The 24,217-nt window shown below is 42.1% G+C and overlaps 1 protein-coding gene across 4 annotated transcripts in view; it reads right to left on the bottom strand.

Moving 5' to 3' along the window:
• SEL1L3 (SEL1L family member 3) overlaps window positions 1-24,217 on the bottom strand; it is a 108,387-nt gene that overhangs the window by 4,806 nt on the left and 79,364 nt on the right. For 2 of the 4 annotated variants that reach the window (XM_020897616.2, XM_070452071.1), the window contains 9 exons: window positions 23,497-23,673; window positions 20,676-20,803; window positions 19,468-19,551; window positions 11,251-11,341; window positions 11,037-11,121; window positions 9,838-9,947; window positions 5,491-5,618; window positions 4,553-4,655; window positions 4,397-4,469 (listed from right to left, as the gene is read on the bottom strand). In XM_020897616.2, coding sequence (XP_020753275.2) covers window positions 4,397-4,469; window positions 4,553-4,655; window positions 5,491-5,618; window positions 9,838-9,947; window positions 11,037-11,121; window positions 11,251-11,341; window positions 19,468-19,551; window positions 20,676-20,803; window positions 23,497-23,673 — 979 coding nt within the window. The other 2 variants (XM_070452072.1, XM_070452073.1) reach the window with 2 other exon arrangements.

The raw sequence follows: 24,217 nt of genomic DNA, 5'->3' as shown, positions 1-24,217 counted from the left end.
GACAAGAGAAATGGAGATGCTTCCAGACACACTTTGGGATTTTTTTTCCCCCAAAGCCTGAGTCTATTAAGGCAATTATGCTTGGCATCTTTGATAGGGAAGGAAGAGGAAAAGTGCTTTAGAGAGGCAATGAGGTGGGGAAAGGAGGTTTTTGGAGTGTGAGAAAGAGGCTGAGCCTAGCTAGGGGTGTAGCTCAGTGAGTTCTCATCTTGCCCTGCAGCAATCTGAGAAAGGAAGAGTTGGGGGAAGAAAGGCTAATGGAGATCAGCTTTGGGATTCATTGATGACTCAGAAGCTGCAAAGCTGAAGGACCCGGAAGGAAGCTGTAGGCCCGGGTCAGTGTGTATTCATTCTGCTATCAGACTGGTGATCATCTGAATGGTTAGTGCCACCCAAGACCCATGGACCTTAGCACGTCCCTGGGAGGCATCAGCTTCCAGAAAGATTGAGCCAACTGGGGGAATGCAAACTAGGAATCAAAAACAATTTTCCTCAAAGGAAAGAAAAGATCTTTTGTGCGTACACAGTATTTTTTGTGGACTTATTCTGGTATGCTTGCTAGACTAATCGGTATCTTTGTTCAGCTGGTCTTTGAAGAAGAGTTTTATGTCTTAGAAAGAGTCTAACAGCAAAGAAAAGCATGCTAGACTCTGGTAGTGTTGTGCTACTGACTGAGGTAAACAAGCTCTTTGCTTTAATTGAAAGGACAATGCCCCAGAGACCATTACTCCTTAGGAAGCTACCAGCTAGCATTTCTTGAGTCCTAAAGAGCCCTGTGTTCTTTCATTTGGCTTTCTCAACTACAGTACGAGGTAGGTGCACTACTATTTTTGCTGTTTTATTTATTTTTCTTTCTTTTCTTAAAAAAAAAAATTGGAGTATAGTTGCCTTACAATGTTGTGTTAGTTGCTACGGCATAGCAAAGCGAATCAGCTATATAAACACAGACATCCCCTCTGTTTTGGATTTCCTTCTCATTTAGGTCCCCACAGAGCACTGAGTCAAGTTCCCTGAGCTACACAGTAGGTTCTCATTAGTTATCTTTTTTATCCATAGTACCAGCAGTGTATATGTCAATCCCAATCTCCCAGGTCATCCCATCCTCCCCTAACCCCCTCCCCCCTTGGTATCAGTATGTGTGTTCTCTATGTCTGTGTCTCTATTTCTGCTTTGTAAATAAGATGGTCTTCCGCTGTTTTAGAGAATGGGAAACCGAGGAACAGAGAGGGTCCCTCCCTTGCCAAAGGTCACACAAGTAGCGGCAGGCTGAAATCTCAGCAGCCTGTGCTTTCAGCTACTGTCCCACACTGCTAGCCTTCTGAATGCAGGACAATTTAATGTGGCAAACAGTGAAATGTTGACTATATATCACAAAGAGAATAAACTCGGGAGGAAAATGAAGGTAGCTGGAGCTGAACACAAAATGGATGGACAGTTCAATTTAAAGCTTTGGCCATAAATCATTAGTTTTTAAAAACAACTGACAGTAAAAAATGCAAATCACAAAATGACAAAGATCCCTAACTTATGGCACAATCCTCCCACCCAGAGCCTTAAGGGAGGCTCTGAGCCCACAAATCCTGTCTCCCTGTACTCTGGCAGTCAGCATCCGGCCGCATTCCTGCACCGGCTACACGATGGTCAGGGGTACCACCTGCATCTGCTCCATCCATCCCATTAGGTGGGGCGGCTCATGGACCTCGGACCATGGCTCATCCAGGAGATGCCTGGGGCAGAAACTTTGCCCTCTCAGGACCCCTCTGCAGAGCCTCTCTCCTCTGTGTTCCAATCCCCTTCTTGCCCCACTGCCCAATCACTGATGGAGTACCCTCTTATTTCAAAACTAGGGACAAATCTGCACTTATGTTGAAGACTTAAAAAATACAAAAATAATTTACTACATATTTTAATTCAATCCTAGTCCTAACAGGGCTGGTAGATACCACCATGGGGGCATGTTTTGGAAATACCTAGAATTTTTGTGTGCTTTTGTTTTTTTTTTTTTTTTACCTCAAGGCCCTTGTGACTCCAAGTATGATCCATAGAATAGATCTGTGGATGCAACCTGAAACCCTGTGCGAAATGTAGGATCTCAGAGGCCACCTCCAGACTGAGTGACCTAGAATCTACATTTAACCAGAACCCTGCTTGATTTCTATGCACATTGAAATTAAGAAGCACAGGGCTAGGATATACATATTGAAATACGTGTTATTTTATTATAATTGCTTTCTTTTTTATTTTTTCTTTATATCGCTGTTTAGAGTGTTTTTTAAAAATAAGTATATAGGCAGGTTACTTGTCCTTCATTTCAGGGTACCAGAAGATGTGTTAAAAAATACATCTTATGTAAGATGACAATGGGTCAGAGGCAGATGGTAGCCCCTACTGTAAAGTATTGTGAGTGTGAAAAAGCTCAGACGTCGGCTGCCCTACATCCTTTCTTGGATTTTACTTTGTGATTTTGGGCAAACCATGTCATTCCTGTAGCCTCTATTTTACCATCTGTAAAATGAAGGGCATAGAATTAAATTATTTTATATATACGTATATATATTCAGACTTCTCCAGTGCTCACCAAAGGGAAGAGGTATATATATGTAAAGAAGCAAGTGAAAGAGTTTGAAAAAAAAGAAGGAAAAAAGAGAATGAAAGAGAAAAGGATACATAGGAAGGGGAAAACATATCAAAAGGCAGGAGGGACAGGGAGATGGAAATGTGGAGGGACTGATAATGAAGCTATGGAGAAAGGAAAAAAAGATGACTTCTGATAAAAACCAGTCTACCAGCCCATGAATTTTCATGGCTACCAGCTGGCATAAAATCATAAAGACAATTTTCAGCTCCTCTAACGGAATTGCATTTGTAATAATCATAACAATATTTCTACAGAGTAAAAATGACAAAGATAATTTGAAATGGAAAACACTGACAAGATGCAAAATAAATGTGCTCTACCTGGCAACAAATTTAAGGACGGGACAGAATTTGCATGAGGAAAATTTACCAGCCGGCATGCTACAGGGCATCAAACCTGGAAGGGTTTTTGATGGTTCCTTATTAACCTCCTCAGGTAAATCAGGGAAAATGACTCCGTATTAGCCTCTCAGAACAGTGGCTTCCGTCGAATATGTGCTGAAATGCATTCCTTTTGCTTTTCATTATCTGCTACACAAACAACAGCTGGCCGATGCTCAAATGCCATGTCCAGTCCTAATGTATCCATTTGTAAATGTCCCTGTTGGTCTTCGTGCGTAATTCTGTCCTGCTGTAGCTTCCCAGGGTGGTGGGGAATTGGAAGTCTCCACCGAGAGGCATTCGCAAATTTGAGCACCTACTAAGTGTGAGGTCATAAATGATGAGACCAAGGCCTTCCTCTGACTCAGCTTATGGTCTCATAGGAAAGACAGACACAACAGCTAACTTTATCAAGAGGGTTTTATATATCAAATAAACATAACAGCTAACACAAACTACAGTTGTCATTTTAGTGCCATGAGTATTTTTTTTCACTGAGCCCTCCTAACAGCCCTGAGAAGCAGCTACTGTTATAACTTTATTTTATTGATGAGAAATTAGAGGATCAGGAAGGTGAAATAACTGTCCATAAGTCACACAGCTAATGAGGCGATAAGCCTGGACTCTAAACCCAGCTAGAAGGACTGCCCCAACCTAGTTCAGAAAAGTGGAAACCACACTAGGCAAAATGCTGGCTTCATTATCTCTCTCTGCCCCTCCCTGTGAATCTAAGTGACTGGGTATTTTATTCATCACAAGAACTTCTTTATCATCTCACATGCTTGACTGGGATAAATAGGAAGACTTTGTGCCAGAGGGAGCCTTGGAACTGAGTTTGAAGACACACGAAGTGTAGTTTTGATGTGCGTGCATGTGTGCTCAATTGCTTAGTCATGTCTGACTCTTTGTGACCCCAGGGACTGTAGCTCACCAGGCTCCTCTGTCCCTGGAATTTTCCAAGCAAGAATACTGGAGTGGGGTGCCATTTCCTCCTCCAGGAGATCTTCCTGACCCAGGGACTGAACCCACATCTCCCTGCATTGGTGGGTGGATTCTTTACCACTGTGCCATCTGGGAAGTCCATAGTTTTTTTGATAGCAGGTATATTTTCAATGGGAGTAGACGTTTTTGTTCAATTTCTTAAGCACCTTATTTTTTTTTGTTTTTTAAATCCTTGCTTACTTTGAAAAAATAACAATACTTGGAGCCTTCCATCAGCCAGAGATTACCATATAGCCCTAGGGGTAACCATCACTCCGTGAATGATCCTCCTAACAAAAGGCAACAGCATGGCCAAGGAGGAAAAGTGTCATTTTTCTAGTAGGGAAAAGAATCACTACTTTTTTATATATGGCCCCAGCTTTTTGTAAATCTTTACCTGAGACAGACTGGAAATATTGCACAGTCCAGGCGATCAATACGGACAGCAGGAAGGTTCCCAGGAAGTAGATCTGCAAACATCCGAAGCAGATGTCAGATGACTGATAGAGGGCAGGGACCAGGAGGGCAGGGCTCGGGGGAGATGGTTTCTTACCAGCGCAGAGTGCAGGACAGTGCCCCAGATCAGCCGGAGGTTAAGGTAAAGCCAGGCCAGGGAGCAGGGGCTGAAGGATTCTTCATTGCTACGGCTCCAGCACCTGCAGACAAACAGCACAGGGCATCCTGACAATGTTGGAACTCGCTGGTAGCATTGCCAATATCTGCAGATCCTCAAACCCATGTCCTTCTGTTTTGGGTCAAATGAGCACATGTAAGATGAGAGGAAAAAGAAATAAAGCAGTTCTGAGGAGTCTGAGCTACATGGAAATACTAGACACCCAGGCAACAATCTCAGAAAAGGTCAGTCTTATCACTTATAAAAAGACATTTCAAGGAAGACTTTGCAGTATGGAGACTGCCAAGCAACACTTTTGTCTGAGTGTCTGTCCAAAGTCCAGACACAGGGATACCTCTCTATCTGCAGAAGAGCATCATCTAATTGGACACTTTATTTTTTCCACTCTCATGGAAAACCTGGGTCAGCATTTTAACTTCAGATCAAGCACATTCTGTATCTCAGTCCTCAGGTACTAGAAAGGGGAATTAAGTTTGGGTCCAGCTGTGTGTCCTCTAATCGAAGCAAATCCTGGGCCCTCTATAACTGCTGACATTAGAAAATAAGGGGCACGTCCCTGGTGGCTTAGGCAATAAAGAATCTGCCTGCAATGCAGGAGACTAGGGTTCGATCCCTGGGTCAGGAAGATCCTCCGGAGAAGGAAATGGCGACCCACTCCAGCATTCTTGCCTGGAGAATTCCATGGACAGAGGAGCCTGGTGGGCTACAGTCCATGGGGTCGCAAAGAGTTGGACACGACTGAGCAGCTAACACTAATACTTTAGAAAATAAGAATAAGGATAACTTTAGCCAAAAAGCAAACACTACCCACATGGGTTCCTCCAGCAGTCATAGTACTGAAGAGGCTCTGAACTCACCTTTCATACAGTTCCCGGAGGATGGAGATGTTATTAGAATGGATTGTTGGGTCAATTTCCAAGAAATCCAGAATATGATGTGGGATTATAGCACCTTCCTCTATTAGCAGGGCCAGGTTAAAATATCCCTGAAAACAAGCCACAAACCAAACTCATTCTTTCCTCATAATAAAACTTAGACATACACTCATCAGAATATAAACTTTTACAACCTCTGGATTTTTCCTGTCTTTAGAGCCAGATGGCTTTGTCGTCTTCATTGATGAATTGTTTCCCTAAATATATGCATCTGAGAAACTTATTTGCAGGAGAACCAGGAGGCTTTCAGAGGCTGCAGTGTCCCATCTGCTCAGAAGCCAGTCAACCGGGGGAATCTGTCCTTTCCTGCTCACTCTCTCAAGACAGAACTTGCTGGAAAACATGCCCTTGAGTTATCAACAAAACCAGAACACTGAGTCAAAGGCAATGTCCGTCATTACATTACTACCCTGGCTCACCATCAGCATGTCAGAAATCGAACAAACTGTGGCTGTGGGTGGCGCTCATGGCTGATGTTCTAAGTGGAGAGGGTCTCCGACGCACATAATCTTGTATGAGTGTTTGATTCATCTCTCCTAGGCTAGTGAGGAAAATCTCCTCTTCTGATTCCTCTTGGCACAAACCCTCTACTCTGGCATGCTTCCCTACCTTTTCCTTATTAAACATCTTCTTCTTGACCCACAGAGGTAGGAACAACCATATTAGGCTGTGCAGGTGCAATAAAATCACACAGTTAAGAGCCTGATGGTTCAGATGCTTCATAAAGAATGACAACTATTATAGTTCCTGGAGGAGATGCACCATCCATCATGAACTGAGCACGTGGCCAGACCAAAAAATAAACAATGATGTATTACTTATCATTAGGGCTTTACAGAGTCCAATGAGTTGTTGCCCTTCGAAGAATTAAGTCATGCTTTAATGACTTATATCCTCCCTTTTCTTTCATTTAGTTGATTCTAAAAAAAAAAAAAATCACCAACCCTTGGTTTGTAAACAGCAAGAGTCTCATAAGCATGCTATGTGATGACCATCATAAAAATAACAGAGCCAGCATTTTCTGAGTGCTGTTGTATATGAGGCTTTGTTCTGTTTTATATATTAACTCAATTCTCATAACAACAAATCAAGAAAGGCTCTATTACCCTGTATACTACTATTACTAGGAAGCTGAGGCACAGAAAGGTTAAGGAATTTGCCCTATGTCGTATAGCTGGAAAGGGGATTCAAATGCAAGCAGACAGAATTCACAGTCCCAAATATTAAGCTCCACTATGCTGACAAATAACTTCTTAATAGTTATAGGTATTAGGTATCTTTAGATTTTACACACACACACAAGCAGAAAACAGACAATTTCTTCACTTTTTGAAAGATAGCTCCTCTTAAAATGAGGTATTAAAAGAAAAGAATAAAATGACTTTATAAAATCTTAAAGTCTCTGAGCAATGGAAAAATAACATGGTTAAAATAAATGAGAAAACAGACTAGGGAAATATTTACATGCAATGTAATAGCTTAAAATTCACTATCTATTGGCCAAATGTATAAAGAACTAATTATAATTTAAATTGAAAAATATCAAAACTCCAATAGATAAGCAGAAAAAGAGTAAGAACAGAGAATTCACATAAGAAAATATGAAGAGTAAATAAATGATCATAGACAAGTATATGTAAAAGTGTTCATCCCCAGCAGTGGTCAAGTACAGACAATTTAAAACAATAAGGAAGGATCAACTTGTATTATTCAATTAGCAAAATTAAGCCATGAAAACATCCAGTGCTGATGTGATTTCCGTTATCCTCTTATACTTAAGTACTGCTTGGTGATGTATTAATTGGGAAACAACTTCAGAAAGCAAATCGGCAATATACTATTATTATGAGCCATAAAACAATTTAGACTGTTTGACTTAGTAATAGCATTTCTCAGATTATAAAGAAATTAATCAAATGGAGGTAAAAGGTAGAAATAAGAACACGTTCATTGTAGTACTTACTATAATTGCAATGCAATAGGAAATGACCTTCACATCTTCCTTAATAGACTTCCTTAGTAGAAAAAAATATTGTCTATTTTTTAATGCGGTGCCCCCACCACTAAGCAGTGTCTAAGACACGGCAGGACTACATAAACATGTGTCAAATCAATCAATATATTAGTGAACAAGATATAATAAATGTCCATGAAAAGATAAAACTTAATAAATTACATTCTATCAGCTTAACAGAATATGGGGCAGTAGTTAAGAGTAATAATTACAGAGATTAGTCAATAGGATGCACATATTCCTGCAATATGTGAGAAGGAGCAGATTTTTCAAGTGGCCAATGTGCTCTAGTCACCATTCCAGAGACCCACTGGCCTGCAGCCAGGACTCAGAAAGGCATGAAAACTGAAGGAACTGGAAACAAAAAAAGACCAAAGGAATAAAGCCCCCTGACATGGAATTGTGGGGTATTCTTTAATATTTTTCTCTTTAAAAATTATTTTTTACTGTTTCTATATCATTACCTTTTGAAAAACAAAAACTCAGAATTGAAAAAAAAAAAAAATAGGTCCAGGCCTGATTTTGAGTAACAACAGATGTCATTTAGGGGAGTTTGGCTCCAGAGAAAATCCTTTTAGCACCAAAATCTACTTTATTCCAGAAAAAATAACAATAACATAGGCTAGATCATGTCCACTGAGCATACTCAGAGATGCGCTCGGCACTTTACATCTAGCATCTCATTTAATCTTTGCAACCTATGATTTGGATGCTCTTTTTATCCTCAATTCACACATTAGAAAATCAAGACTCAGTACTTCAGTGACTTTCTATGTCCAAATAACTGTGAAGTGACAGAGATATGGGTAAAAGGAACATAGTACCTCCTTTTTTTAAAAAAAAAACTGAGATGGTAATTCTCTGGCAGTCCAATAGCTGGGGCTCTGTGCTGTCACTGCCAAGGGCCCAGATTTAATCCTTGATCAGGGAACTTAGAAACTAAGATCTCAAAAGCTGAGTGGCATGGCCCAAAAAAAGAGACTGAGATAGGAATGTTCTCAACTTTTGCTCTGTGATCAGATCACAAATCACAACACTGGAAATCTGTGGCATAAGACAGTAACAGCTATTCTAACTTCCATCACGAAATGGCCCTGAGGTCCTTACAAGAGCATTTTGATTAGCAAATATAGAAGGGATGAGAGAAACAGAAAATTATCATCAGCACACCACAGTTGGTTGTTACAGCAAGATTTACTGAAGGATACTAAAATCAGTGGGCAGAAGTTTGAGGAGAAATAGAATATTTGCATGGTCTCAAATTACCTTCCCAAAATATCTATAAATTAGAAAGAGAAAAAAATATTAACATTACAGGGAAGAAACCCAGCAGAAACCGCCTTCACTGAGTGAATGAGATCAACTTCCCCAGTAATAAGACATCACACATGCCTCATGGGATACACTGAGAAGGACATATCACATCTGGGCTATCCTTGCCCCAGTGGATAAACTCTATATGTTCAGGAGACAACAGGAGACAGACACAAATCAAGGGACATTCTACAAAATATCTGACCAGCAACCTTCAAATGTACCAAGGTGATGAAAGACAAGCAAAGATAGGAATGGGCCCAGATGGAAGAACTCTAAAGAAATAGGACAACTAAATGCAGTGTGGGATCCTGGAACACAAAAGTAACATTAGTGGAAAAAGTAGTGAGGTCCAAATAATTTCTGCCGTGTAGTTACTGGTACTGAGTCAACACTAATTTCTTAGTTTGATAATGGTATTATGGTTATGTGACCTTTCTATAACTCTACAAATATTCCAAAATAAGAAGTCCCCCTCCCCCCCCCAAAAAAAAAGGTCACTGAGAATAAAGTCCTATCACTAAAGCACTGACTCAGCTATATAAGTAAACTCCTTCCCATTTTGACCACTTGCAGTTGCTTGAGTTTCTACCTAGTGAGTTAGTTTGATGGAATCTGGTAGGAAGATTCCTGGGTTTGGAGTCAGGAGACCTGGGTTTAGACTCTGACTGCTTCATCTATTACCTGGTTGTTTAGCCTTGAGCATCCTATCACCTTGTCACAATCTTGGCATTCTTTAATATAAAATAGGTCCACTGACCCCCATTCCCACAAGATTGCTATGAGAATGGCATGGGAAACATTGTAAGTGCTCAATAAAAGTTCACCATGCTGGTTAGTGGCCTCAGAGAGGTTGTGAGGGGCTTGTGAAAATGAATGAGAAGTGGATTTTCAACCTCAGGAACCAGCACCACCAGGAGCTCATTTCTGTCGCTATTTACCTGTGAGTCTCCATCCAGCGCTGCTTGGGCGTACATCTGCAGAGACAGCTCAAGGTCTTGTGACTGGTTTTGGTGGCCATAGTAGTAAAGATCTCCCATTTTCAAATATGCTGCAGGACAAGAATTACAGGTCCATTTGTCAAATAGTTTGATATCAGAGCGATATTTTAGAAGAATGACTCATTTGCATTACTTCAATTTTTTTCCACTAGAATCTGAATACAGATACATCTTTAGGTTTCCTTGCTGTTAGGAGGCGGAAAGTGGTTTTTTCACTGAGCACCTCCATTTCTGGACACATTTTCTTGCTTGGCTGGGTAGCTATCCTACATGGAGACTACCCAGTGAAAATCAGTCCAATCAGCCAAGGATGTTTGGGGTATCAAGGTTTCGCTGCCTGGGTTTGATGATTGATGAGCATGTGTTTACTCTGTTTAAGCCATATGTTTTATTTTTTCTCTAAGGAAAAATTTTAAGAGTGTATGTCTCTCTCAATGTCCAATCAGAAAAACAATCCACATTGGACCATTCAAAACTGGGATTTTGCAACTGGCTACGGGTGTTGGAAGAGCTGAAAGGGCAAATGGGAAAGAGTAGGCAACCCAGAGATTAGCAATGCAGGAAGCTACAACCTCCCCAGAGCCGGGGGCCAGCTGAGGCCACAGGGGATGGACTGCCAGGCAGGAGCTGGGACCATGGAAATGCAGCCTTTGACAGAGATACAGCCCAAAGCAGACACAGAAGTGGAGAAGTTGGGCTTCTCCCCTCCTCCCGCCCTGAAATCTCCTGCCTGCCCCTCCCATTGGCTGAAACTAATCAGATGCAAAGGGGTCTGGGAACTGCAGTTCCTGAGAGTCAGCCTCCTATCACACAGAGCATAACCAGGTGGACAGGGAATCCATCTGAGGGCAAAGGGGTAAGTGGCCCAGGGACTCTCCAGAATAGCTTTCTCTTATGAGTTCTCACTGACTCCTTAGAAAATGGTGGATCTAAGCATTCAGTAGACAATGAATGAAGAGAAATGCACTGCTTGAGATTGAGAGCCGAGTTTAGGCAAGATCTTAATAGCTGAGATTTTTCACTCTCTTTCTTAATTGTTTAGAAATATCACACTTCACACAAAGCTGTTAGATGTTCCCTGTTACTAAAGATTAAAAGCCTCCAAAGCTTCAATTTAGTACCTGTTTCTCTATACATACCAAATGAAGGAGCATCGATTTGAAAAACAGAGAAATTATAGTATCTCCACACACAATTAACACCCAAGTATCTCTTGGCCAGGTCCTAAGGGAACGAAGGGGGAGAAAAAGTTAACTCATTAATATTTTGGCCAAGTGACTGATTTTGCCTCCATAAAACCCAATTCATTATCCTTAACCTCAGAGCTTCTAGTCTGAGAATACATTTACTTACTGGCCTCTCCTCACAGATGTGTGCTAAATTTGTCTGTGACACTTCAATTCCAGTTTCTGCTGCTAAAACATAATACAGCAAAGCTTCGTGCCTAAAAATAGATGATTAATAATAAATTTCATATAGTGGCTCTTACTAATATTCACAGAGAGCTTTATATTCACACATAAGAGGGCAAAAAATAAGCAGTTTTTAAAAGCACAAAATCATGAGTTTTTTTTTTTTTTAATAAATACTGTTGTTAAAAATACTGCATGCGCTGATTTATTTTCTATCTTAAAAGGCTGAACTCACAGATAAGGTTGGGGAGCGGGTTGATACAACAGCGACATCTACTGGCCGAACAACTCGTTGCGTGTTGCCTGGGGAGCTGCCTATATCAGCTTTGGGTCCTTGAAATCCTTCCATCCTCCATCCTCCATCCTCGCTTAGAGGAGATAAGTGGTATTAAGAAAAAGCCCTGTGCTTTCGAGTCCTGTTTTGTGAAGGGCTTTATGAGGCTTAGGACTCTGAACAAGCTTAATTAAAGCTGAGCTTTTGTGGTACATCAGAAGTTTGGCCAAGGAGAGGCAGTTTACAAGGGGCTTGATACCAATGGTCAAAAACATATTAAAAAAAAAAAGTATTCAAGACCACTGGTAATTGAATAATTGCAAAACAATGAGACCACTTGTCATCTGTTGAAAGATTGGCACCCGATTCATAATCCGGATAACAGCAAGAGCTTGGGGAAAATGGACATATTTCTCTAACTACTGCTAGTGGGAAGCCAATTAATGCAATTGTTAAATGTGAGAGCCTTACAAATGTACATACCACCTGGCCCAACAGTTCTGCCTCATGAAGGTTTATTCCAAGAACTATGTGCAAAATAGACAGCCAACGGTAATTTGCTGTGTGGCTCAGGAAACTCAAACAGGGGCTCTGTATCAACCTAGAGGCATGGGATGGGGAGGGAGCTGGGAGGGAGCTTCAAAAGGGAGGAGATGTATGTATACCTATGGCTGATTCATGTTGAAGTTTCACAGAAAACAGCAAAATTCTGTAAAGCAATTGTGCTTCAATAAAAAATAAATTAATTTTAAAAAAGAAAAATAATAAATTAAAAAAATCAGAAACATATGCAAAGACTCTGACAATAGAGCTCATGTCAGATCTGTGTATATGAATGATGACAACATCAAAAACCCCACAAATATCTGAAAATCAGTGACTAGTTCAGTTAACCCATGGTGCAGCCACTTTCAGAAGAGATCATTAAAGTGATGTTGAAGAAGAGCATTTGAAATAGTAGAAAGGTATCTATGCCAAATTTTCCATTGCGTGAGAAAAGCAGGATAAAAAACAGTGCAATCTCATTTTTGCAAAACAAATATAAAACTGAGTACACACATGGACATACATATGCAGAGAAAAAACAACTACTTAAAATGACCTACCAAAACGCTAACAGTACTTATCTCTAGGTGCTGAGACTGCAAGTGACTTTTTTTTTAACTTATCTGATTTCCTCCATTTTCTTTTGTGTTGCCCTTTTCATAAGTTAAAATTTTAACTATACCTGGTTGTTTCTAAAGCTTATTTTTCATTTTCAGTGGCTGACATTAAGAACTCTTCGTTAACTTTAGCTCCATCTCAGAACTGTTTAAGAAAGGGCGGGGAGAGGGGCTGGAGGCAGAGTCATTTTTTTATTTCGTTGGCTACACCTCCTGGCATGCAGGATCTTAGTTCCCCAACCTGGGATCCAACCTGTGCCTCCTGCAGTGGAAGTGGAAGTGTTAATCACTGGACCCCCGAGAAAGTCCCAGGAGGTCATCTTTTCTACGTGGCTAAAGCAGCTCCTGGCAGGCCTTCCCATGGGGACAGACAGAGATGATTGGGGGTTCAAATTAGGACAGGCAGACTTTCAATCAGACATCCCAGGTCATGGCTGCTGAGTGTGCTGATTTCTGGCCTCCGAGATACCCAAGGCAGCTGACCAATTAGGCATGACTCATGCTCAAGAGATAAGGCTGGCTAAGCAGCCACGTAAGGAGTGTAGACAAGCCACGTAACAAGCCCACAACTGCGACTGCAGCAACACAAAAAGCCCCAGGCGTTTTCTTACATAGCCTTGAATCATGTTTGGTGACAAGAATCCTCAGAGCAGGCCCTAGATGGGGGACCCTCGAGGAAGGTTCAGCAGCAAGTCCCATCCTACGATAAGGTCCCATCCCGAAGGTCTTATCATCTCCAACACTCAGGTTTGCACCAGTGCCTCAGTTTCCCCCAGGGATGGATGAGGGAAATAGATGGAGTAGGGTTGCCAGCCCAAGGTCAGACGTCATGTGGGCTCCTTGCCTTCATGGAAGAGGGCTCATGTTACTACAATGTAAGAAAATGAGTTTTTCTCAGACAGTGGTTGGGCAGATTGTTAGAATTTGGGAGCAGGGTACACAGGTTGACATTTCCTGTAAAAACAAAGTCACTATGATAAATTTTATAAAGACAATACCTTGTCTCTAAAGTTACTTGGGTGGTGGGAGAGGGAAGAGAGGAACACATTTTATAGGAAGGCTTCCATTGACTGGGACTTTCCAGGTGACCCAGTGGTAAAGAATCCGCCTGCCAATGCAGGAGATGCAGGTTTGGTCCCTGGGTCTGGAAGATCCCCTGGAGAAGGAAATGGCAACCCACTCCAGTATTCTTGCCTAAGAAATCCCATGGACAGAGGAGCCTGGTGAGCTACAATCCACGGGGTTGCAAAGAGTCAGACGTGACTTTATCAACTAAACAACAACAACAATTTTCCACTGACCAATTATCGTGTCAGTAGATGCCAGGAGGAAATTTCACAGAATTCTCAAGCGTATACTTTGAGGAAGCACTGAAACCATCAAAAATAAGGCTAAAAACTTTGACTTCCTGCAGATCCAGTGGTTAAGACTCTGCGTTTCCACTGTAGGGGCGCAGATTCAGTCTCTGGTCAGGGAACCAAGGTCCCACACGCCCAGTGGCATGAAAAAAAAAAAAAAGTAAAAGTACTGACAGAAATCCACCTGTCTTCCATTTTACCGAAGCCATGGAATCCAAAACCACCACCATCCATTTTCACATATTGAAGAGTGAACTCTAGGCAAGTGTCAGAACACTGAAGACCAGATTTTCTCAACTTGTGACGACTTCAGAGTCAGGACACCTCTGCAGAAACCCTATCTACATTCAGCCTCCCAGGACTTTGCTCTTACTTGTGCCTCAACTGAGATTGCCTGAAAGTGTTAATTATACAGATATTTCTGTCCTTCTAGTCACAGAATAAACATTTACTCAGTATTTTCTCTGTGTAGGGGGCCCAGAGACAAGCCGGAAATCTGTACTATCCTTCCATGAACTTCCTCAAGCTTTAGGAAGCTGTCCAGGGTGTCCAACCTTATTTCCAATGTGGTAAAGTGAACGAGTCACCCAGGCAGTCATTCTGATGGAGATTGGGGTGGGGGTGCAGAGAGAAGCAGATCAAAGAGCGAGTGTAGGGGCACATTTGCTACCCTCCCACTTCAGACACAGCACATCCATTTATAGAACTTTTATAATGATACATCTTAATAATCAATCCTTTGGCTGCTTGCTGTGAACTGTGAATTTGAGTTTCTCTGAGCAGTTTCTCAAACAATCCAATTATTTTCTCTGGATTCTTTTCTGCCAATGCCTGAAGCAGTCCAAACTGGAAGTATATATATATATATATATATATATGTATGAAAAAAAAAAATCCTGGGGTCTCAGCAGAATTTAGGACCCTGCTCCAAGGCAAAAAGACGCATCTCTTTCAACAGGAATCTTGCATGCCTTCTTGTCTTGCCTCAAGCTTACTAGAATCTGGCTAACCTCCTGGGTTAAGTGTTTGGGGGGTATAGTTAAGACAAAGGACAATAAAACACATAGCTCACAGATAAAACACACAGCAGGGTCTGCGGGAAAGAAATGAAACACGACAGGTGAGCTCTCCTTAGCTGACTTCTCCTGGTGTCCAAGGATAGCCTCGGGCATGACAGCATTATCTTCCGTATTTTGCCTAAGCAGCAAAATGCCCTTTTCTCAATCATGCTCCGCTTTTAAACTATCCCATATAAATCTCAGAACAACACAGAAAAGCACAAGCTCATCAAACTGACACATGTGATTTGAAAATAATGCCCAGAATAAATGCACTCACAAAAAAATGAAAAAAGAGGTGAACTTGGGACATTGATGGATGATTTAGTTCTATTACAGCAAAATAGATGGGACCCCCAAAAATGCCATGTTGTGGTGTGAGGAGGCCAATGGTCATACATTTCCTGTTTAACCCCTGAGGCATTTGGAAGCTCAGAGAGAAGGAAAAGAGAAAAGCTCTTTGTCTCAAATATACTTTGACAAAGATACTCCCACTGTAATGGGTATTAGGTTTTTCTTCCTGTTAGTAGGAAAAGGTCTCAAGTCCAGATGAAGTCATATTTTTAATAATACTTAGCATCAGCATCAGAACTGACAAAGATATGAAGAAACAGAAATTTATATGGGGTTGACAGGAGTGTAAATGGGTAAAATATTTTGGAAAACAGTTGACGTTGTCTTGTAAAGTTGAACACATGGCTAGCCTGTGACCTTATTCCGAAGCGTGTATTTTTAGATAAATTCTTCCTACATGTACTAGGATATACATAAAAATGTGCATGGCTACATTGTTCTTAAGGGAAAGAACCCAAATATGTGTTAATATGAGAACTGGTAAGTAAATTGCAGTGTATGACAGCAGTGAAAATAAATGACCTACATGTATCCAAAGATATGCATCCCAGAAATATCAGGTTAAATAAGCATGATGTTTATTTATGAAGAATTACATATGATATGACTCTAATGATATGAAGCTCAGAAACAAGTCAGATCTATTGCTCAGGATTATATCCATATATAGCAAAACTATAAAGCAAGCAAGGGGCAAAGGGACAAAAGACTCACGAAATGGTTAGTTCTAGATCCTGGGACTGGGGTGGGTTTCATCTGGGAAGAACATGCAGGGGGTTTCGATGGTCTATTTTCTTAAACAGGATGGTAGGGTTACAGGTGTTCATTTTATTGTTATGCTTCAGAACTTGGACTTCCCCTGTGGCTCATCCGGTAAAGAATCTGCCTGCAATGTGGGAGACCTGGGTTTGATCCCCGTGTTGGGAAGATCCCCTGGAGAAGGAAAAAGGCTACCCACCCTAGTATTCTGGCCTAGGGAATTCCATGGACCGTATAGACCACGGGGTAGCAAAGAGTCGGACACGACTGAGTGACTTTCACTTTGGAACTTACATACATATTACATATTATTGGTATGCAACAATTATTGAGTGATAAAAGAAGTGGAAACAACTTACCTGGCTCAGGCCGCAGCTCCAGCTCAAAAGCTCAGCTCCTTTAACCTGGATTCTGAACTAACTCCCCCATTCAGTCTCCCTTCTCTTCACCACATTTGCAGCTGTTTGTTTAAGCATCTCAGAACCCACCTCTGTCACATCACTACCCTCTCCCCAAACCCTTGTTGGCTCCCCACTACTGGACAAACCAAATAAAAACTATATAACTGCTATTCAAAATCCCATAACACAGCACCTCTTTGGTCTTGTCATATACCACTTCCTTTTACGAATTTTACCCTCAAGGCAAACTGGGTGGCTTAAAAATTTCTAGCCACATTCAGAATTCTCCTGTTTCTTTGCTTTCTGTGATCCTGTTCATTACTGTGAAAGTGTTAGTCGCTCAGTCATGTCCAACTCTTTGCGACCCCAAGGACTGTAATCCACCAGGCTCCTCTGTCCACAGAAATCTCCAGGCAATACTGGAGTGGGTTGCCATTCCCCTCCCCAGGGGATCTTCCCACCCAGGAATCGAATCCAGGTCTCCTGCATTGCGGGCAGATTCATTACCCTCTGAGCCACCGGGGAAGCCCATAGAAGTACTATGACTAGGTGGAAATTCCACCCGTCCCTCGAGGCCATTTGGTGTTACTTCCTTTATAAAGGCTGAACTAAGTCCCCAACCAGGCTGCATCTTTTCTTCCTCCGAATCCCTGATGCTCTTCAAATACTGCTCATGGCTCTTGAGTGATGGTTGTTCTGTCTATTTGTCTTAAATCATTCTCTCAGTAGTTATTGAGTACTTCCTAGAAGCCATTAGGCGCTAGGCACTGGGATACACATCACAGGGCAGTCAACAAGTAAAGAGCCATGATGACCCATGCGAGGACAAAGGGACTAAGGGGTTAGGCAGGACCTCTGGGCAGAGGGAACAGCAAGTGCAAAGGCCCAGGGGTCAGAGAGAATATGGGCCACCCGAGAAACTGCAGGCAGTTTAGCACCAGGAAGAGATGAGGCAGTGAACTAACTGCCCCCAGTCTTACCTGTGACATCCCCTGCAGCTATGGCACCCTGCATTTAAATGTACTCAGGAAAATCTGCTGAACTGAACCCAAACTCACTAACCGTGGAGAGCACACTTAATCCACCGCCCTCCCCCCACTGCCCCCAAATCAATCATGTAATGCGGCTGAATAGTCTAAGAAGGAAAGCAGGCCACTACAGCTTAATCCCTCTTGACCTTCACAGAAAATTTTTAAATGTGCTCCCTGAAGTGCTTTGTGATGTTAAATTCAAAAGTCGGCAAGAAAGCTAAGCAGATACCCTCTTTATGGGAAAAAGTGTGAGACATCTTGGGGTGTGTGTGTGTGTGTGTGTGTGTGTGTGTGTGTCCTAGGGGTGCTTACATATGTGCTCTTGCTTTGGGAAAACCCCACATAGAAACATTTTGATGTTTGAATGCTTAGTTTCCCGATGAAGTTGTCAGGAGCAAAGGATGGGAAATGTGGAGGGTGAGAAGCAGAAATGAGCTAAGGTCAAACTGGAAAGTTCTAGAAATTGAAGTTTACTTGGGAAAAAAGATAAACAGCACACAAATAGTAAGGTGTATCAATTGGGAAAAGATCATTTCATTAAAAAAATTTCTTTCTCATTATGCAAAGTGAAGCCACAGATGATAAACTTTTACAAGATGATACTAATACACAGTTTTATTCAGTGCTTTTTTTCACGTGGCCCATTTTGCCTGCATTTTCTTTCTTTTTTTTTTAAACATATAATTATTTATTTGGCTGCACCAGATCTTAGTTGCAGCATGTGGGATCTAGTTCCCTGACCAGGGATTGAACCGGGGGCCCCCTGCTTTGGGAGCACAGAGTCTTAGCCACTGGGCCACCAGGGAAGTCCCTGCCTGCATTTTCTAATTTGAGATTCTCATTCACTGAGATGCTATCTGTGGATTACCTGGGCACCCATGAACCAAAGAAGGAAATGGCCTTCTTTGGGACTTATATTTTAATTTTTAATTAAAGTTCAGATCAGAGCACAATCAGTGATAGGGCTGCTCTAATGTCTTTGAGGTGGTGGACCAATAGGATGTGTGCTGATTGGCATTTGCCTTTTAGTTATTAAGGAAATATCCAGATCATTTAGGCAATAAACAAGCACACAAATGGAGCCCAGAGAAAAGTAAGATGGACCATGAGGCCTAAAAACAGAGAACAGAGAGATGGACTCAGGTAGATCTTGGAGAGGAGTGCCCTTATATTTGTAAAATCAAGTAACTGGAAATGGGGTCCTCATGTGTGCGGTTTCACCCCATTTCTTCATACAGGGTGAGATTTGCTAACTCCATCAGAAGACCCTGAGAGAGGCGGAGTCTATTTGGCTGTGACACTTGAGGTCTGCTGAGTGATTTCCAGCAATCCTAGGGAAAACGTAGCCTAAGCCCTAAACACACTGCTTTCGCTCCTTCCCACGAACGAGACAGAAATCCTGGACTTCCTGTGACGTGCCAGTGAGAGGCAGAGGATCAGCAGGGATCGCCTATGCTGTCTCCAGACTCTGAAACCAAGTAGAATGAGCCGAAGGGAAGAAAAGTCAACGCATTCATGTGTCTCTCAACTTGATGAATGTGGACGCTCCCCCTAGAGAACTAATTTTTGCATATAATTAAACATGGAAATGCTATGTTTTCTAATCAACAGCCAATCAGTCGGTGATACTCTGAATATCATTACCAGGAGGCTGTGATTTCCCTGCAAACTGCTTTTTCAGTTGCATTTTAAGACTCCATCTCCTAAGAATACACTGACAGATTGAAAGGTGAGGACTGAGAAAGTTCAGGCGAACTTACCATGAGCCCTCCAGGTAGGCATTGAGGCCTTTGCGAATGACATGACCCAAGTAGCCATTTTTCTCAGCTATGTGCTTTGCCCATCTATAAGGGAAACAGAGGAGAAAATATCCAAACTGTGGCAAATTAAATAATTTCTTTTTACTTCATGTGATTTCAATAAATCTCACTTGGGAAATATTTCGCTTGTTAGAATTGTTATGGAGCCACAAGTTGGAACTGAATGTTAAGAAGGGAAAGAGATATACATTGTGAGCACTTGAGTTCAGTGCCCTTTATAATGAATGCTTAACAGTTGTCATCTTTTGAAACAAAGATGTGAAAAGTGCTTAATGAAAAGAGTCTACCAGTATGGAAAAAGATAATGTTAATCAGGAATTCTAACAAGTCAATCGTAGGAAGACAGCTCTCCCTGAACAAAGAGAAGAGATGTTGCCAAGAAGATTAAATGAACAGAGTTACCTGATAGGTGTAGACATACTGAGAGGAGATTTAGACAGCACAAGGAGAATGTGAATATCAAGTACATAGGAGATGGTAAGTACACAGAGATAAGCAAATAAATAATCATCATTAGTAGTATTCCATAGAAAACAAAAAGTTATGCAAGAAAGAGGAATCACACCACACTACATGGTCAGCTACGAATAGCATTAAATGGTAAAAATATTGGGTTGGCCAAAAGAACTTTTTTGGCAAATCCAATAATATGAACCTTGATACCAATCCAAGCAAAATGATGATGTACTCATGGGGAAGATGGGAGAAGGTAGGAAGTGTGACCAGGCAGGGCAGTTAGAAGTGGCAGAGTGAAAGAACTATATATAAATTTATCTTTTCCCAGTGACACATCATTCGACAAAGTCTGTAGGAGTATAATAAGAAATAGTGGTTTAAGCATGTTATTTAGACATAGAGGCAAATAAAAAGAGAAATAATTATTAATAAAACAGGAAAAGTGACTTATTCTAGGCAGCAGGAAATGGTATGTGGGAGGGGGATAGAGACTTCCTATTTTTCTTGTCAAATTATTATTCTTTTTAAATTTCTGCCTCCTCAAATAATTTGACTCTTTTTGTGCATATGTAACTGATAAAAATTACATTTTAAAAATGAAAAAAAAAAAGAAAAAAGAACTCTATTTTCTCAGACGTGGTGAACACAGTATACGGCTTTCCCTTGACAAGCAGCATCTGATAAGTTCTTACACAACAGCCTTCTCGGGATCTCGAGGGAACGTCTCCAGGTTGCCCGTGACATAGTACAGAGAACACCACAAAGTTCCTTCCATGTGTCCACCTTGTGCAGCCTTATGGAAATATTCACCGGCTAATGTCTGGAAAGAGACGAGCAAACGTCGGTGTCATTAGTGAGACGTCCTCCTGGGCAGGCTTCATCAGAGCTAAGGTCGTGGGGTTCATAACACGTGATTTCATCATAGGCTTATAACATCTGATATCTTTAAGAAACCAAGTCAAGTTCCAGGAAGACAATCACAGAAGCTTCTCGACAGGATAACCTTGACTGCAGCTATTCTGTTAAGTTTACCCAATAAATAAGATAACATTAGGAATGCCATTATCACCAGGTATCCTCACATAAACCCCCTGCCAGCCAGACAGAAGACCGAAGCAGAGGTCACACCTGGTGAAACTTCAGGCATTTGCTTTCCTAACCTCACTTAATACCTTTTTTCAAACTCAGATGCAAAAACTGCAGTTCTAGTAGGAAAGTGAAAATTAGAATACGACAATGAAAAAATCCATTCTAGCAGATGTGTGGGAGGGCTAACACATTTGCAATGCATAAAAATACACAGCCTCCTGTGTAGTCAAAGAGAGGTAGAGGGAAAAGTGAAAACAAATGCTTAAATGGGTAGATGCGTCACTGATTATCATTATTTTTCCCCAGGCAGTTAACTGCCATTTTTAAGCGGAGGCTTTGGAGCCGATGATGCCACGAGATGGTTGGATGGCATCACCAACTCGATGGAATGAGTTTGAGTAAGTTCCAGGAGTTGGTGATGGACAGGGAAGCCCGGTGTGTTGCAGTCCATGGGGTCGCAAAGAGTCGGACACGACTGAGCGACTGAACTGAACTGAACTTGGAGTCAAACAGGCCTGGGTTCAAATCCCAGCTCTGCTCCTTACTAACTGCATGACTATGAGCATGTCAGTTAAACTTTCCAACTAAGTTTCTACATGTCAGTTTCTACAGAGGAAACATGTGGCTTCTGATAGTAGCTATCATGAAAATTTGTCATGAAGATTAAATAAGATAATGGATATTTGAGGCTTGGTATGATGTTTTACCAAAAATAATTCTCTCATTTCCCAACCCCAAATCTGCTGCTACGGCTTGCCCATCTGTCTGAATACTACCTTTCTTCCCATCTCAATAAATGCCAAACCCTCTGGAGTCAGCCTGACTCCTCTCCCCGCTTCACACCTCACATCCAATCACCATCAAATTCTGTCCTCTTGACCTTCAAAACAGATCCAGAATCTACTCACATCTCAGTCCTCTTTCTGATACTGCCCATCCATTCTCATTTGGATTCAATGCATTAATCCCCTGTTTCTTCTTTCCTAAACTTCTAATGTTGTATTGGAGGATAGCCGATTACCTATGTTGTGATAGTCTCAGGTGGACGGCAAAGGGATTCAGCCGCACACATGCATGTTTCCATTCTCCTCCCAACTCCCCTCCCATCCGGGCCACGTAACAACATGGAGTACAGAGTTCCGTGTGTTCTGCGGTAGGTCCTTGTTGCATCAAGCCCCTGCTCTTGCTCTTCTCTTCCTCAAGCCCATCTCCATCCGGACCCTGGAGGAGCCTTTTCCAACACAGCACATCCCTGCCCTGTTCAGAGCTGTCCCATCTTGCTCAGAGCAGCTGCCTGGGCACCTGCCTCCTTGACCTTATCTCTTCTGCCACCTCTTTTGCTCTCAGCTCCCGCCAGTTTCATCTCCCTGTTGTACTTCTGCTGATCCCTCTTTCTGGAATGTTCTTCCCTCTTTCTGGAATGTTCTCCCAGATATTCTCAAGACTCCTTTAGGAGTCTGTACAAGGTCACATTATCAGAAAGACCTTCTCTGATCTTGCTTATAAAATAGCATCCCCTGGTCTCCACCTTCTGGGTCCTCCTCATCTGGCTTTATTTCTCCCCATATCACTTCACTTTCCCTCATGCTCTATCTTTGCTCATCATCTTTCTGTCCCACTGGAATATAAGCTTCCCCAAAGCAGAGACTGTTCTGTCTGCTGCTGTATCCACCACTACCCGGAAGAGTTCCTGGCAGAAGGTGGGTGTTCAGTTAATTCGTTGACTGTAATGGTGTTCAGATTGTTATTACCACCATTAACATTATTATCAATAACAAGGGGCTTCCATTTCGCACGGGAACCAGGTCCTGACTCCACTTAAGTGTCTGACGTCTGAGCAAGTTATGAAACCTTTCAGAGCCTTGGTCGCTTATTCTGTTAAATGGATGTAGTAACATTTGCATTCCAAGAGTATAGTTAGGATGACATGGGATGGCACATAGAAAGTATCTAAGAGTATATGGCCCAGAGGAAGTGTTCAGCAAACACTGAAGACTGTCATTACTATTTACATTACTATTATTAAATCCAATCTCATACCTAGCAATCCTTTTTGGACACAGCCCTCTTTGCTTCCAGTAAGATCAGCGATCAATCTCTGTACCATCTCTCTTATTCTCATCTCGCCTCATCTCCCATTCCTCTCCCCGGCGCAAGCCTCCTCCTCCATGAAGCCTTCCTGACTGCTTTGGCTTTCCCCATTGCCCCTTTCCAGAACTGCTTGGGTCACAGCGATTAGAACACACTTGGCCTTTGGCTAGTGCCGGTTTTCGCTCTTCACTCTCTTGTCTTCTTAACTGGGCCCTTGGGTTCCTTGAGCTCATGACCTGTATCTCGGGTGGTGTCTGTACTGGGCTGGGCCCACAGTAAACCTGCTTCTTGACCAGGTGTCTGACCAGCTGCATAGCTGGTCACAAGGCTTACCTGATTCCTTCCAGGAGCTCCTGGGAAAATGCCATCCAAGTACAGGACTCCAAGATTGTATGAGGCATCTGGGTTCCCCATTTCTTCCGCTTTTAACCAGTACTTAGCCGCTTTGGCATAATTTTTCTTGAATTTGTGGTAATACCATCCCAGGCCGTTGACTGCCTGATGCAACCCCTGGATTTCAGAACAACAAGAAAGAAATGACTTTTTTTTTAAATGAAAATTTCTCTAAAGAGAATCAGTTGTTGTGAAAGCATTCTGCCAAAGTCTGAGAAAAACCTTTCCTGTCTCTTTTTGGGGCCAGATGGCATTAAAGAAATGCTAAGTGCTAGAAAACATGAGGCCACCTCAAAGTCTTCCCAGGAGGACTTCACCAGCCTGCTGTCGGGATTTCTGCCTTCCACCTTGGCCATAATGCTGGCCTCGAATCATCACTCAGCCCCCGTGGACTGTTTAGCAATGCCCTTGTCTACAGAAGGCCTTGTGTTGCCCTGAGTATCAGCAACGCCCTTGAAATTCACATGCACTCAACTGAGACAGGAGGCCGGAACCTGCCCTGGCTGGGCTGATTTCTAGGTGACCTGCCAGCCGTCTGTTGATTACTCTGCACTGGATACCAACATATCATCTGAGCGAAGAAGCCGCAATGGTCTACGGGTAAAGCTCAGGGGCTATGGGTCTGCTTAGCAGACGGGTGGAGTGTGGCTGGGCCTGAGGC

Source organism: Odocoileus virginianus, chromosome 21 (genome assembly GCF_023699985.2).
Source record: "Odocoileus virginianus isolate 20LAN1187 ecotype Illinois chromosome 21, Ovbor_1.2, whole genome shotgun sequence".
Lineage (NCBI taxonomy): Eukaryota > Metazoa > Chordata > Mammalia > Artiodactyla > Cervidae > Odocoileus > Odocoileus virginianus.
This window is presented reverse-complemented; position numbering and strand designations above follow the sequence as displayed.